This window comes from Dermochelys coriacea, chromosome 2 (genome assembly GCF_009764565.3).
Source record: "Dermochelys coriacea isolate rDerCor1 chromosome 2, rDerCor1.pri.v4, whole genome shotgun sequence".
Lineage (NCBI taxonomy): Eukaryota > Metazoa > Chordata > Testudines > Dermochelyidae > Dermochelys > Dermochelys coriacea.
In genome coordinates this window covers 264,006,507-264,019,968 of record NC_050069.1, presented here as the reverse complement: position 1 = coordinate 264,019,968, position 13,462 = coordinate 264,006,507, and the positions used below count along the sequence as shown (strand labels likewise).

The following is a 13,462-nucleotide window of genomic DNA, read 5'->3' as shown; positions in this document are numbered from 1 at the left end:
CACTGGAAATTTTTTAGAACAGGTTAGACAAAAACCTGTCGGGGATGGTCTAGGTTTACTTGATCCTGCCAAAGGGCAGGGGGCTGGACTAGATGATCTCTCGAGATTCCGTCCAGCCCTACGCTTCTATGATTCTATATTGTAGCCTGTTGTCAGACCAAAACTAGGAGTTATATTACTCAAAGTTCATGTGGCAGGATTCGAGCATTTGGCATCTGATCCTCATCCCGCAGACCTTACCTGGCCAAAACTCCTGTTGACTCTAGTGTGGGTTTTGACTAAGGAAGGACAGCGAGACTGTGCCCTCAATGCATTTGCCTCAGACCTGGCCTTCCTCCTTTTCTCTGAGAATGGTTGTGTGAGGAGCTGACTGGAGGAGCAGGAGAAGGATAAGTTAGCTGTTTTTGTGGCGGGAGGTCAGAGGGTTAAGAGAGGGGGAAGAGTCTTGACTGTTTTGATGGTGTATGTGGAGCAGTTTACACAGCTATTATTGGTAGTGCAATCCTTTCTCTTTCATCATCCCATGCTGAGGTCCAAATTCAGCTCTCAGGTTTTCACGCCAGGCTCTGATTTCAGTGAATATAAGTCTGTACATATCCCATAGGACGATTTGGTCTCTGACCCTGAGAATATGTAGAGCAGTGATCTGTGCAGGGTCCTATATTAAGCACAGTAACACAAATAGGGACCTAGCCAGCTTTCTCCCAGCCTATGATTGGCTCCTCCTAACTGTGTGTATCTATGACCCCCCCCCCCCGCACCTTGTCAGCATTTTCTGGTCTGTGACTTCCTTCAGGCTGTGATTCCCTGCCCTTCCGCCAACCCACCCACCTCTACCTGCCTGTGAGATTGCAGTCTCTGTTAACTCTCATATGCTCATGGGAGGAAGCAACATACATAACTGATACGGGAATGCTCGCTTGCTCGATTCTTCAGAGAGCAAACAGAAAACAGGCATGAACACACATGAAAAGAATTCATTCAGAAATTCAGCTATTTGTGGAGAGCTTTTTGCTGTCTACACCTGGCTGCAGAATGATTTAATTCTCATTCTCTTGCTGTCCCTGCCTCTCTCTCGGTATATTTTTTTCACTCCGTTAGATCTGCCCACAGCTTTGTATTGGATTAGCTGGAAGATATTCACAAATGTTTTCACCTAAATGTAGCTCTCAAATGAGGGGTCTGGGTTAATGTTTTTTTGGTGCTGCATTGAGGGAGTTGCATTTGAAACTCCCGCTGTACTCATGCTTTGGCTGCAAATGTATCCTCTTTGGCATCTTTTAGGTTGCTGTAGTTATTCTTTTTTTACCCAGAGCAGTCTTTACACCAGAAGCTAGTGACTGAATGGAGTCCTATAAGAAAAACCAGAACAGCTAAAATACCCCGCACCTTTCTCGGCCATTCTCCCATTTGTCTGTTTAGTCACTTGTGCGTAGTCTAAATCCTAGATTGTGAGAGCTTTGGGACAGCAATTGTCTTTGTTTTACTTGTTTGTGCAGTTCCTTAGTATGATTGGCCCTGATCCCTGTTAGGGATTCTTAAATGTTACTGCAGTATAAATCATCATGAATCAAATATTCATCATTGTTTAATCAAGTTTTTAAAGATTGTTTCTATTGGGAATCCCTCCTTACTACTGGGTTGCCCAGATCTCAAAGTATCAACTCCGCTCCTGAGCTAAAGGAAAACTTCCATTAATTATAACTGACAGCAACACTAATGTTCCCTTCTAAGCCTGGGGAGAGACTGGAAGGTGCACTGTCAGTTTCTTGGCTTCCAGACTGTGACTGAAAGGGTCTGTAGCTAGTAGGGATGATTAGTAACTTGGATAGTAGAGGTTGGGCTTCTGTGGTGATGTGAAAGAAGTGGTGATGTGAAAGAAGTTCTGTACGCTCATCTCTGTTAGAAAGAACAAAGGTTTTTTTGTTTTTTTTTTTAAAGGTTGGCAGTATCGTAAAAAGAGGGTTGAATTTATTTACAGTGTATCAAGCACTTCAGTGCCCAGCAATTCGATGTTGCTTTCCCTGCGCATAAGAGCACAACAACTGTATAAAAGTAGTTCAGATTTTTTTCTTTAAATTAAGGGTAAAAACATATATATGTATACTTCTGTCAGAGTAGCTTTGATCATACTGGACCAACAAGCAGATTTAAACTTTTGCTGTACATTTTTAAAATGACATGGCAGAATTTTAGGACATTAATTCCCTTACTTGGAATAAATGGTATTATGTCTTTAGGCACATATTTTGAGTTAATAATTATTGCTGCCATTGTGTATTTGGATCTACACCTTGAATGGGGTGAGGTTATACTCGTGAATTGATTATTCCACTACAAATTAGTATAACACTGAGTTACTTTAATTCTTTTGTGTTCTAGTTAGTTTCCTGTAAGGGACGTCTTTCCATTTTTAGAGAGTGTTGGTAATTCTGTAGATTTATAGTACAGTGCAACTCAAATTATCCAGATTACATTTAAATATCTTGTAAGGTACAGTTATTTGCTATTTAGATAAATACAGTGATTTAATAAGCCTCAATGTTTTCCCTAATATTTGTTCATTCTCTCTTCCTCTCTTTCTTCCATTCTTTCCTTCCTGCCTCATTAAGATTATTTGCAGGTTAGCATCTTGGATGATAACTGAAAATCACCCACTGTTGAAACATGAAATTCTTATTCATAGTCCCAAATGTAGAGTACATTCTAAGGCAGCCTTTACTTACACAAACTGTCCTCATTAATAAATAAATAAAATAAAGCATATGACAAAGGCTTCCTGGATCAGGTCCTAAAATAAAAACTTGAGGTAATTAGCCAAAACAGGAATCCAGGAGCAACCTACTAGATCCTAAATGCGGTGGGGGATGGCCAGGATGACTTCTCGAGGTCCATTCCAGCCCTGCTTTTCTATAATTCTGTGATTTCTAATTAAAGCATATGTAGCTGGCTGTATGGATAGATGAACTGACAATATGGACACAGTTCCTTACTACTGCCATTTGCCATCTGTTTCAGCACTCGTGCACTTCACAAACAAAGAGAAAGCTGGTGGTGTTCTCATCGCTATCTCCGGAAAACAGGCCGAATTTATTTCTGAGACCTCTGAAGCCAATGTCATGGTGCAGTGGTACAAAGATGGCAAAGAAATCAGACGCACAAAGAAATTCACCCTGGAGGATAATGAAAAGCTGCACAAGCTCATCGCCTCAGCTGTAACGAAAGAAGATGAGGGAACATACATGTGCAAAGTTGGAGAGGACACTCTAGTTTTCAATTTAAAGGTCTCAGGTGAGTTCATGAGGCAAGTGTGAGCAGGGCTTATGTTGGGTACTGAAGTCCTGGCTCATGTAGGAATATTATCACTTAGATTGTGAACTCTTTGAGACAGAGGCTGCACTCTGCTGGTTCGCTGCCGCTCAGCTGGTTCGCGAGGCTCTGGCTATTTTTAAACAGCCAGGCTTCCCTGACGCAAACACACAGACACCCTAATGCCCGCCCCCTGCAGGCTAGTAGCCAATCAGACACTCACTCAGGCTCCCTCCCAGCAAACACACGCTCGGATACTTCCTCAGCAAGCAAACACACACACTCGGATACTTACCAGTCCCAGGCAAACTCCTGCTGTGAGCTGCTCTGCTGTCCCCGCTGCTCCGCTGGTTCGCTGCCGCTCAGCTGGTTCGCGAGGCTCTGGCTATTTTTAAACAGCCAGGCACACTCTGCCTCTCATGAGTTGGTTGAGTTCAGGATCCTGACGCAGGGAAGAAAGGTAAGCAGCAGGATACGGACCCTGGACTTCAGGAAAGCAGACTTTGACTCCCTCAGGGAACAGATGGCCAGGATCCCCTGGGGGACTAACATGAAAGGGAAGGGAGTCCAGGAGAGCTGGCTGTATTTCAAGGAATCCCTGTTGAGGTTACAGGGACAAACCATCCCGATGAGTCGAAAGAATAGTAAATATGGCAGGCGACCAGCTTGGCTTAATGGTGAAATCCTAGCGGATCTTAAACATAAAAAAGAAGCTTACAAGAAGTGGAAGCTTGGACATATGACCAGGGAAGAGTATAAAAATATTGCTCGGGCATGTAGGAAAGATATCAGGAGGGCCAAATCGCACCTGGAGCTGCAGCTAGCAAGAGATGTCAAGAGTAACAAGAAGGGTTTCTTCAGGTATGTTGGCAACAAGAAGAAAGCCAAGGAAAATGTGGGCCCCTTACTGAATGAGGGAGGCAAGCTAGTGACAGAGGATGTGGAAAAAGCTAATGTACTCAATGCTTTTTTTGCCTCTGTTTTCACTAACAAGGTCAGCTCCCAGACTGCTGTGCTGGGCAACACAAAATGGGGAAGAGATGGCCAGCCCTCTGTAGAGATAGAGGTGGTTAGGGACTATTTAGAAAAGCTGGACGTGCACAAGTCCATGGGGCCGGACGAATTGCATCCGAGAGTGCTGAGGGAATTGGCGGCTGTGATTGCAGAGCCCTTGGCCATTATCTTTGAAAACTCGTGGCGAACGGGGGAAGTCCCGGATGACTGGAAAAAGGCTAATGTAGTGCCCATCTTTAAAAAAGGGAAGAAGGAGGATCCTGGGAACTACAGGCCGGTCAGCCTCACCTCAGTCCCTGGAAAAATCATGGAGCAGGTCCTCAAAGAATCAATCCTGAAGCACTTAGAGGAGAGGAAAGTGATCAGGAACAGTCAGCATGGATTCACCAAGGGAAGGTCATGCCTGACTAATCTAATCGCCTTTTATGATGAGATTACTGGTTCTGTGGATGAAGGGAAAGCAGTGGATGTATTGTTTCTTGACTTTAGCAAAGCTTTTGACACGGTCTCCCACAGCATTCTTGTCAGCAAGTTAAGGAAGTATGGGCTGGATGAATGCACTATAAGGTGGGTAGAAAGCTGGCTAGATTGTCGGGCTCAACGGGTAGTGATCAATGGCTCCATGTCTAGTTGGCAGCCGGTGTCAAGTGGAGTGCCCCAGGGGTCGGTCCTGGGGCCCGTTTTGTTCAATATCTTCATAAATGATCTGGAGGATGGTGTGGATTGCACTCTCAGCAAATTTGCGGATGATACTAAACTGGGAGGAGTGGTAGATACGCTGGAGGGGAGGGATAGGATACAGAAGGACCTAGACAAATTGGAAGATTGGGCCAAAAGAAATCTAATGAGGTTCAATAAGGATAAATGCAGGGTCCTGCACTTAGGATGGAAGAATCCAATGCACCGCTACAGACTAGGGACCGAATGGCTCGGCAGCAGTTCTGCGGAAAAGGACCTAGGGGTGACAGTGGACGAGAAGCTGGATATGAGTCAGCAGTGTGCCCTTGTTGCCAAGAAGGCCAATGGCATTTTGGGATGTATAAGTAGGGGCATAGCGAGCAGATCGAGGGACGTGATCGTTCCCCTCTATTCGACACTGGTGAGGCCTCATCTGGAGTACTGTGTCCAGTTTTGGGCCCCACACTACAGGAAGGATGTGGATAAATTGGAAAGAGTACAACGAAGGGCAACAAAAATGATTAGGGGTCTAGAGCACATGACTTATGAGGAGAGGCTGAGGGAGCTGGGATTGTTTAGTCTGCAGAAGAGAAGAATGAGGGGGGATTTGATAGCTGCTTTCAACTACCTGAAAGGGGGTTTCAAAGAGGATGGCTCTAGACTGTTCTCAATGGTAGCAGATGACAGAACGAGGAGTAATGGTCTCAAGTTGCAATGGGGGAGGTTTAGATTGGATATTAGGAAAAACTTTTTCACTAAGAGGGTGGTGAAACACTGGAATGCGTTACCTAGGGAGGTGGTAGAATCTCCTTCCTTAGAGGTTTTTAAGGTCAGGCTTGACAAAGCCCTGGCTGGGATGATTTAACTGGGACTTGGTCCTGCTTTGAGCAGGGGGTTGGACTAGATGACCTTCTGGGGTCCCTTCCAACCCTGATATTCTATGATTCTATGATTCTATGATTCTTTATGTGTGTACAGCATGTAGCACAGTGAGGCCCCGATCTCTAGGCCCGACTGCAATACACGTAAACAACAATAATAGTAATATTCAGGTCACTAATGGAATGACTGGAGATTGGCCCAAGCCAAAACCACAGATCTAAACACCCCAAACTTTGGACAGGTTTGCATCTGAATCCTGGTCTGAAATCCTGTAGTTTGGTCCCATCTACAGCACATTGCCTCAACAATTTACACTCCTTTTGAGCTCCCTCTTGTGAGAGGGGGGTTGAAAGTCTTGGGCTACCTTCTGAGAAAGCCTTGGTGTCCAGTTAAACTCAAGTTCTGTGCTCCTATTGAACATTTGTGGTCTCTGAATGTGAGTCATTACTTCTGGGATAGGTCAAGCTACCTAAGGGAGAGTGCATGCCCCTCGGGCCGAATGAGGGGGAGTCCTAGAACTGATGTATTCCAATCCAGAGCTGGACAGGGTATGGATCATTTGATGATGACCTGTTCTCTTTGTTCCCTCTGGGGCACCTGGCATTGGCCACTGTTGGAAGACAGGATACTGGGCTAGATGGACCTTTGGTCTGAATCAGTATGTCCGTTCTTATTTTCAGAGCTAATGGTATTGAGGCTCTGTGAAATCCAGCTGTCTCCCCACACAGGGATTGGTGGAAAGTTTTTCTGGATTTGGTTCACTGGATTTTGCTTTGAGCTTCATCCTCAAATGATTCCAAAATCTCAAAACTTGAAACTACCAAGTTTCATTTGGTCATGGTCAAAACTACTGAATTTCACATTGTTTCCACCAGAAGTTGTAGCCTGGCTCAGGCAAACTCTACCCATGTTTACCAAAAGATTTGGAAACCTCAGTGAACTTTTTGGCAAATGGGCTGAGTTTCAGGCGGCTAAGAAAACCCTAAACCAGACAGGTTTCATGTTTCATAATAAAAAATGTCCAGAGTGCTAATCGGAAGCATGGCTAGGCAAGGGGCCAGAACTAAAACTGGGAAATAAGCTACCTTTATGGTAGTGAATGTTCCCCATAAACCTTTAATGCCAGGACTCCAATGAAGCTATTATTCCATAGTCAAATAATTCTTGTTAAAATATATTACTCCTAATGGTAGATAAGTTTTAACAGAAATGTTTGTTCCTTGGTGCTGTAGAAATGGTTGGCATGTGTGTATCATCTTAGTTGTCCTTGGGATACTTGGCGACCTAAAGCAACAGGTGCTGCAGAATAATATGTAATGTTAAACTAAGGTTACTTGTCACTGACAGCCATCAACTTACTCTGCAGCAGGCTAGCTTGATTGAGTGCATGGTATGAAATACATGTTACACTCACTGTTGCTTGTTAGCATGAGCAATAGGATGTGTCATACATGTTTGTTCCCAGATTAATCTATAAGGTGCTTATCTCCATGCAGCTCAGTGCCACTTATGTCATCTTCACTTTAATGTTAACCTCTGGGGGAAAAAACCCCAAACCTACAGCCCTCATTGTAATAACCCCCAACCTGGATCACTAGCAGGGTTTGAACCATAACCTTCAGTGACAACATAGAGGCCTCTACTATTTGAGATAAAGGAAAACACCATTAACTGCACACAGAAAAAAATTATTATTTCCATGGACTGGCTTCTTGTTTTCTCAAGACTAAACATGTTCAATTTTTTAATCTCTCCTTACAGGACAGGTTTTCTAAACCTTTTATCATGTCTATTGCTCTTTTCTGAACTCTCTCCAGTTTGTCCACATCTTTCCTAAGGTCTGGTGCACAGAATTGGACATAGTACTCCAGCTGAGGCCTCACCAGTGCCAAGTAGAAGGTCCATTCCAATTACCCCCCATGTCTTACATATGACACTCCTATCAACTTCTGCCCTCGGCTACACTCATATGCAACTCCCTTAGTGACAACCATGTTGTCTTTACATTCTGTAACCATACTCATCCTTCCTGCATTAGGCTGAAATACATAGCACCAGATTCTGCACATGGTTAGTGTATACACAGCTCCCATGGAAGTCGGGGAATCCATTTTTAGTAACTCCCTGGAGTGGTCATCAGAAGGGTTTGAACTTGGGACCGTTAGCACAGACTTTTAACACTTGATCTGAAGGAGAAATTCCACTAGTGGGTAGCTGTAGTTGGCTGTTATCATCGGTGAAATAGCTACTAGCGGGGAATGAAACACAAGCAAGTTACAAATGTAAATTCTTCCATAGATGGAACCCTGGGCCCTGGAGGTCATTAACATTGAAATCATGCCAGGGTGTAACTGGATTGTTCTTATGTTGCTCTAGGTTAATGGAGGGGCACAAAATACTTTTCCTTCTTCTTTTTAGATGAAGTTGTTAAGTTTGTCAACAAGCCTAAAGCAATGCCAGAAATTTCAGTCAGTCCTTCTGAGGGTCTAGAGCTGGTGTGTGAGGTGTCGGTGGCCAGTGGAGCTGTTGTGTGGAAGAAGGATCAAACTGAGGTTAAGCAGGACCAGAGAATGACAGTCACCTCTCAGGGAACAGACCGAAAGCTCATCATCAAGAATGTAACACAGCACGACCAAGGGAGCTACACCTGTGAATCTAAGGATGACAAAGTAACATTCCAAGTCAAAGTCAAAGGTGAGCAGATGCATGAAATCTCAGGAGCAATAAAATACTTAATCCTAGATAGTGTCTTGCATCTAAGGTGCATCCCCAAACACTTTTCAGGGTAAATAACTCTGCCACAGGGCTTGATTTTCAGCTAAGCCTGAAACCTGCCTCTACTTTTGCAAGTGCAATTGTGTGTCCTCAAATAATTGCACGTGCAACATGTTGTGGCTGCAGAGGGTAGATCTTGGATATCTAGTGACCTGCCTGCACCATTGCATCTGTAAAAATTAGAGGCCATCACACCTGCAACATCAGGTCCACAGAATTAAAACACAAAATGATAGCAGAGAATCAGGAGTGGGTGAGAGAGAGAAACAGATATGTAGATAAAAGCAACGAGGGATGTTTGCAGCAGAGCTCTGGAACCAGATGGGAATCAGTGAGGTGGAGTGACACAGAAAGGCTCTTCCAAATGGCAAGAGGAGCTGGTTTTTGCAGCATTGATGAACTGGTTGTGTATAGTGACAAGAGGAATTTGATGCTAGGCATGGAGTGGAAAACACTTATAGCAAAGAGAGAAAGAGTCTGTGAGGTGGGCTGGGTCTGGTGCAGTTTGTGAAGAGCAGTTTTGAACAGGATCTTGAAGCTGACGGGGCTTTGTCTGGGGTTGTGAGTGCTAAGAAGTACCGTAGAGCCTCAGAGTTGCGAAAACGGCGGGAATGGAGGTTGGTCGTAACTTTGAAATGTTCGTAACTCTCAACAAAACGTTCTGGTTTCAAAAGTTTACAACTGAACATTGACTTAATACAACTTTGAAACTTTACTATGCAGAGAAAAATGCTGCTTTTAATCATCTTAATTTAAAAGAAACAAGCACAGAAAAGTTTCTTTACCTTGTCAAAATTTTTTTTTAACTTTTCTCTTTATTCTTAGTAGCTTGCATTTAACACAGTACTGTACCGTTTTCTTCTGTGTGTGTTTGTGTCTCTGATGCTGCCTGATTGTGTGCTTCTCGTTCCAAATGAGGGGTGTGCTTGGCCGGTCAGTTCATAATTCTGATGTTCATAATTCTGAGGTTCTAGCATTTGTGTTTATTGTGGTCCACGTCTTGCTTTGCTGTCCTTTGAAATCCTTTATTGGTTCCAAATAGTCTGTTGCTCACTGTTCCAGTTTTGACAAACTAGGAGGCAGGAGGGCACCTGCTGCAAAGCTATCTGCAAGCTAATCAGGACTAAGACAGGGCAGCGTTTGGATGGGAAGCCACCAAGGAACATGTAGGTGCTGGAAGAAGACAGTGGAATTACTCTAGATCGGGGTGGGCAAACTTTTGGCCCGAGGGCCACATCTGGATATGGAAATTGTATAGCGGGCCATGAATGCTCATGAAATTGGGTGTTGGGGTGTAGGAGGTGGTAAGGGCTCCGGCTGGGGGTGCAGGCTCTGGGGTGGGACCAGATATGAGGAGTTCAGGGTGTGGGAGGGGGCTTTTGGCTAGGACAGAGGGTTGGGGTGGGGGGTCAAGGCTCCGGCTGAGGGTACAGGCTCTGGGGATGAGGGGTTGGGGGTGCAGGAGGGTGCTCTGGGCTGGGACCAAGGGGTTTGGAGGGTGGGAGAGGGATCAGGGCTGGGACAGGGGGTTGGGACACTGGAGGGGGTCAGAGGTGCAGGCTCTGGGCGGCGCTTACCTCAAGCAGCTCCCAGAAGCAGCAGCATGTCCCCCCTCTGGCTCCTACGTGGAGGCACGGCCGGGTGGCTCTGTGTGCTGCCCTGTCTGCAGGTGCCATCTCTGCAGCTCTCATTGGCCATGGTTGCTGGCCAATGGGAGCTGCGGAGGTGGGTGCAGCATGCGGAGCCCCCTGGCTGCCCCTACATGTAGGAGCCGGAGGGAGGACGTTCTATTACTTCTGGGAGCCGCCCAGAGTGGGGCAAGCCCCGGACCCTGCTCTCCATTGGGAGCTCAAGGGCCAGATTAAAAAGTCTGGAGGGCTGGATGTGGCCCCCAGGCCGTAGTTTGCCCACCGCTGCTCCAGATTTATACCAGTGTAACTGACAGCAAATCCTAGCTGTTAATGTCTGTGAAACTGTGTGATCCTTGGACTAAACAGCAGTGTGGTGGTGATCAGTCAGGGTCATCACGTGATCTCTCTTTATGGACATTTGGTGCACCAGCCTACAGCAGCTTTAAAGGATGGTGTTTTTTGTTGGGAAGGAAGGATGGTCTTGGGATGAAGGCATTGGGTTGGGAATCAGTAAACATTGGTTCCATTCCTAACTCTGCAAGAGACTTCCCAAGTGACTTTGACATATTCCTCTCTCGATGTCTCACTTCCCCATCTGTAAAATGGGATCAAAGATACTTCCTTATCACAGACAGCTGTTGTGAGGGTGCAGTCATTAACGTTCCTGAGGTGCTAAAATATTACAGTGATATGGGGAGTGTCACCTAAGTTCCATAATAGGAGACTGCAAAAGGACATATGCCACTGTATTTCCATCTTGCAGAGATGGAAGAGGTGTTTTCAAACAAGGAGAAGGTGCAGAAGGAGGTGAAGGCCGCCCTGACGGAGAGCGCCACCCTCAGCTGTGAGGTGACTCAGGCCAAGACTAAAGTGAGGTGGTACAAGGATGGGAAACTGATCACCTCCAGCAAGAAATTCAAAGTGGAGTCTGAGGGCAAATCCCGGTGTCTGGTCGTGGAGCAGGTGGAGAAGAAGGACACTGGAGAGTACACCTGTGAGGCCGCAGGCCAGAAACTGACCTTCAAAGTTATCATTACAGGTGAGGGAGATGCTCTGATTTGTATTTCATTGACTTCTCTTTCTGGGTCTTTTCTCATGTTCTCTGCTGACATGATAAAACGGATTATTTCATCTCCTTCTGTTCTTGCTTTGAGCTGTACTGCCATGGAGGCTGGGGAGGGCTGGACCAGACTTGGGGCCAGTCTGGAGACACAAGTTCTCTGCAGGTCTCCTGAGGTTCAGATTCTGGGGCTGGAACATGTATAAGATGTCATCAGGAAAAGCAGTTTAAGCACATCCAACACAATCATCTACCCTGTCCTACCCACTGCTGCTCAGCCTGAAAATCACGAGCTCTCCTGTTTTGTTCTCTCTTCCTTCCTCCTCATAATAGCCTCCCTCTCATAGAATCATAAAATATTAGTCCAATTCCCTGCTCAAAGCAGGACCAACACCAACTAAATCATCCGAAGACACAGACACACACAGCTGGCAGGGCAAACAGATCAGCAGTAGACATACTCATTTGCACACACATACTGTGTGCAAAAAATACATACTGTGTTCAAAAAGTCCCCTCCCCAAGTCCTCAAATGTGTGGCAAAGTGAACAAAAATGGAAATAAGAAAAGGAGTACTGTGGCACCTTAGAGACTAACAAATTTATTAGAACATAAGCTTTTGTGAGCCATAAGTACTCCTTTTCTTTTTGCGAATACAGACTAACACGGCTGCTACTCTGAAACCTGTCAAAAATGGAAATGTGTATGTGGCTGGAATGAACAGTGAGTTGGATTTCATAAACACGTGAAAGCACATCTTTCATCCAGCTCTTCTACCAACCCTCTTTTCATCCAGTGACGGTGGCATCTAGAGTGTTCTCTAAATGGATCTGGGACCCACGGGAATCTTAAGAAGGTGTCTGTACAAGGTCAGCTCTATTCTTGGAACAATGAGCAATGACCCAAGCAGATTTTTCTCCTTCAAACCTCATTTGATTTTGAGCCTCAGGATGTTTTAGGAACTAGATTTTTCTGTCACTCTGACAGTGATGGGGTTTTTTTTGGTATCTTAATCATTTTGCAAGTGGTTGAGATGTCCAGTAAATAGCAGCTCAGGCCTGACATATCCTGAGTCATTTCAAAATAAACTGAAAATAAGATTCAACTGGGTGGAAGTGATGGGAACATCTTGCGGTTTGATCTAGCACCTGCCGATATTCTCCAGCTTTTTGCCGTTCCAGAAGCCTCTGGAGCCCCACGCCATGATTGCCAAATAATGAGAACAGCAAATAATCCCTGATGCTGAATTTTGTTTTCATAAAACAGTTCAGTGGACAGTTCTGAGTAACAAATAGATTCGTTCAGACCCAAGTCTCTTTGTGGATAATTAGCCAGTTGAAAGAGGGATACATTAGTTCGATAAATTATTTGCAATAAACAGTTTGAGCAGCTCTGCTGTTAATTCTGAAGACTAACGATGAAGGATTGAATGACAACATTACTGTTTTACTTCTGATCACTTCAGCAGAAATACCATCTGCTCTGGATTATAGGTGAATCTGGAGCAAAGAATATCAGCATTTCCCTCCCATAATCTGACCCTCGCTATTTGTCAATATAATCAACCTCTTCTCATCTATTTGGTCTCATATCCATTTCATCTACTCTATGGTATCTCTTTTTCTCCTGTTGGTGAAGTATCGGGTATAAACCACTGCCAGAAGCAGGCTACTGGTGATCCAATCCAGCACAGTTCCCACTGTCTTAAATCAGCAGGAATTTGGACATTAACAAAAACCTTCCAGCGATTTATTTGGTATTAGGTTAGATTAGGGATAGATTCTGGGTGTGCTTCTGCAGGTGTGGTAGATGACTCCCTGTGAAGCCACACAGGGGCAAGGTGCTGTGTAATTATAATGCTACCAGTGACATAGGGGATAGTACTTGGGAGACCTGGGTTTGAGTCCCAGTGGGACTTACTGTGTGTGTCTGGGCTAAATCACTACCCCTCATTGCATCAGTCTCCACAGGCTGTGGAACATAAAGTGCTTTGCAAACATGATGTGCTCAGTGTGGTTATTAATCAAGGTAAAAATTAGGCTACGGGGTAACAATTCATTAATAAATTGTAAGATCAGAAGGGACCATTATGATCACCTTGTCTGCTCCCCAA

General features: G+C 44.9%; 1 protein-coding gene across 1 annotated transcript in view; it reads left to right on the top strand.

Moving 5' to 3' along the window:
- Nucleotides 1–13,462, top strand: part of OBSCN (obscurin, cytoskeletal calmodulin and titin-interacting RhoGEF) — a 292,040-nt gene that overhangs the window by 27,420 nt on the left and 251,158 nt on the right. Inside the window, exons 7-9 of the mRNA XM_043509759.1 lie at nt 3,019–3,291; nt 8,302–8,577; nt 11,053–11,328. Of these exons, the coding sequence (XP_043365694.1) occupies nt 3,019–3,291; nt 8,302–8,577; nt 11,053–11,328 (825 nt within the window). The remainder of the gene's footprint in view (nt 1–3,018; nt 3,292–8,301; nt 8,578–11,052; nt 11,329–13,462) is intronic.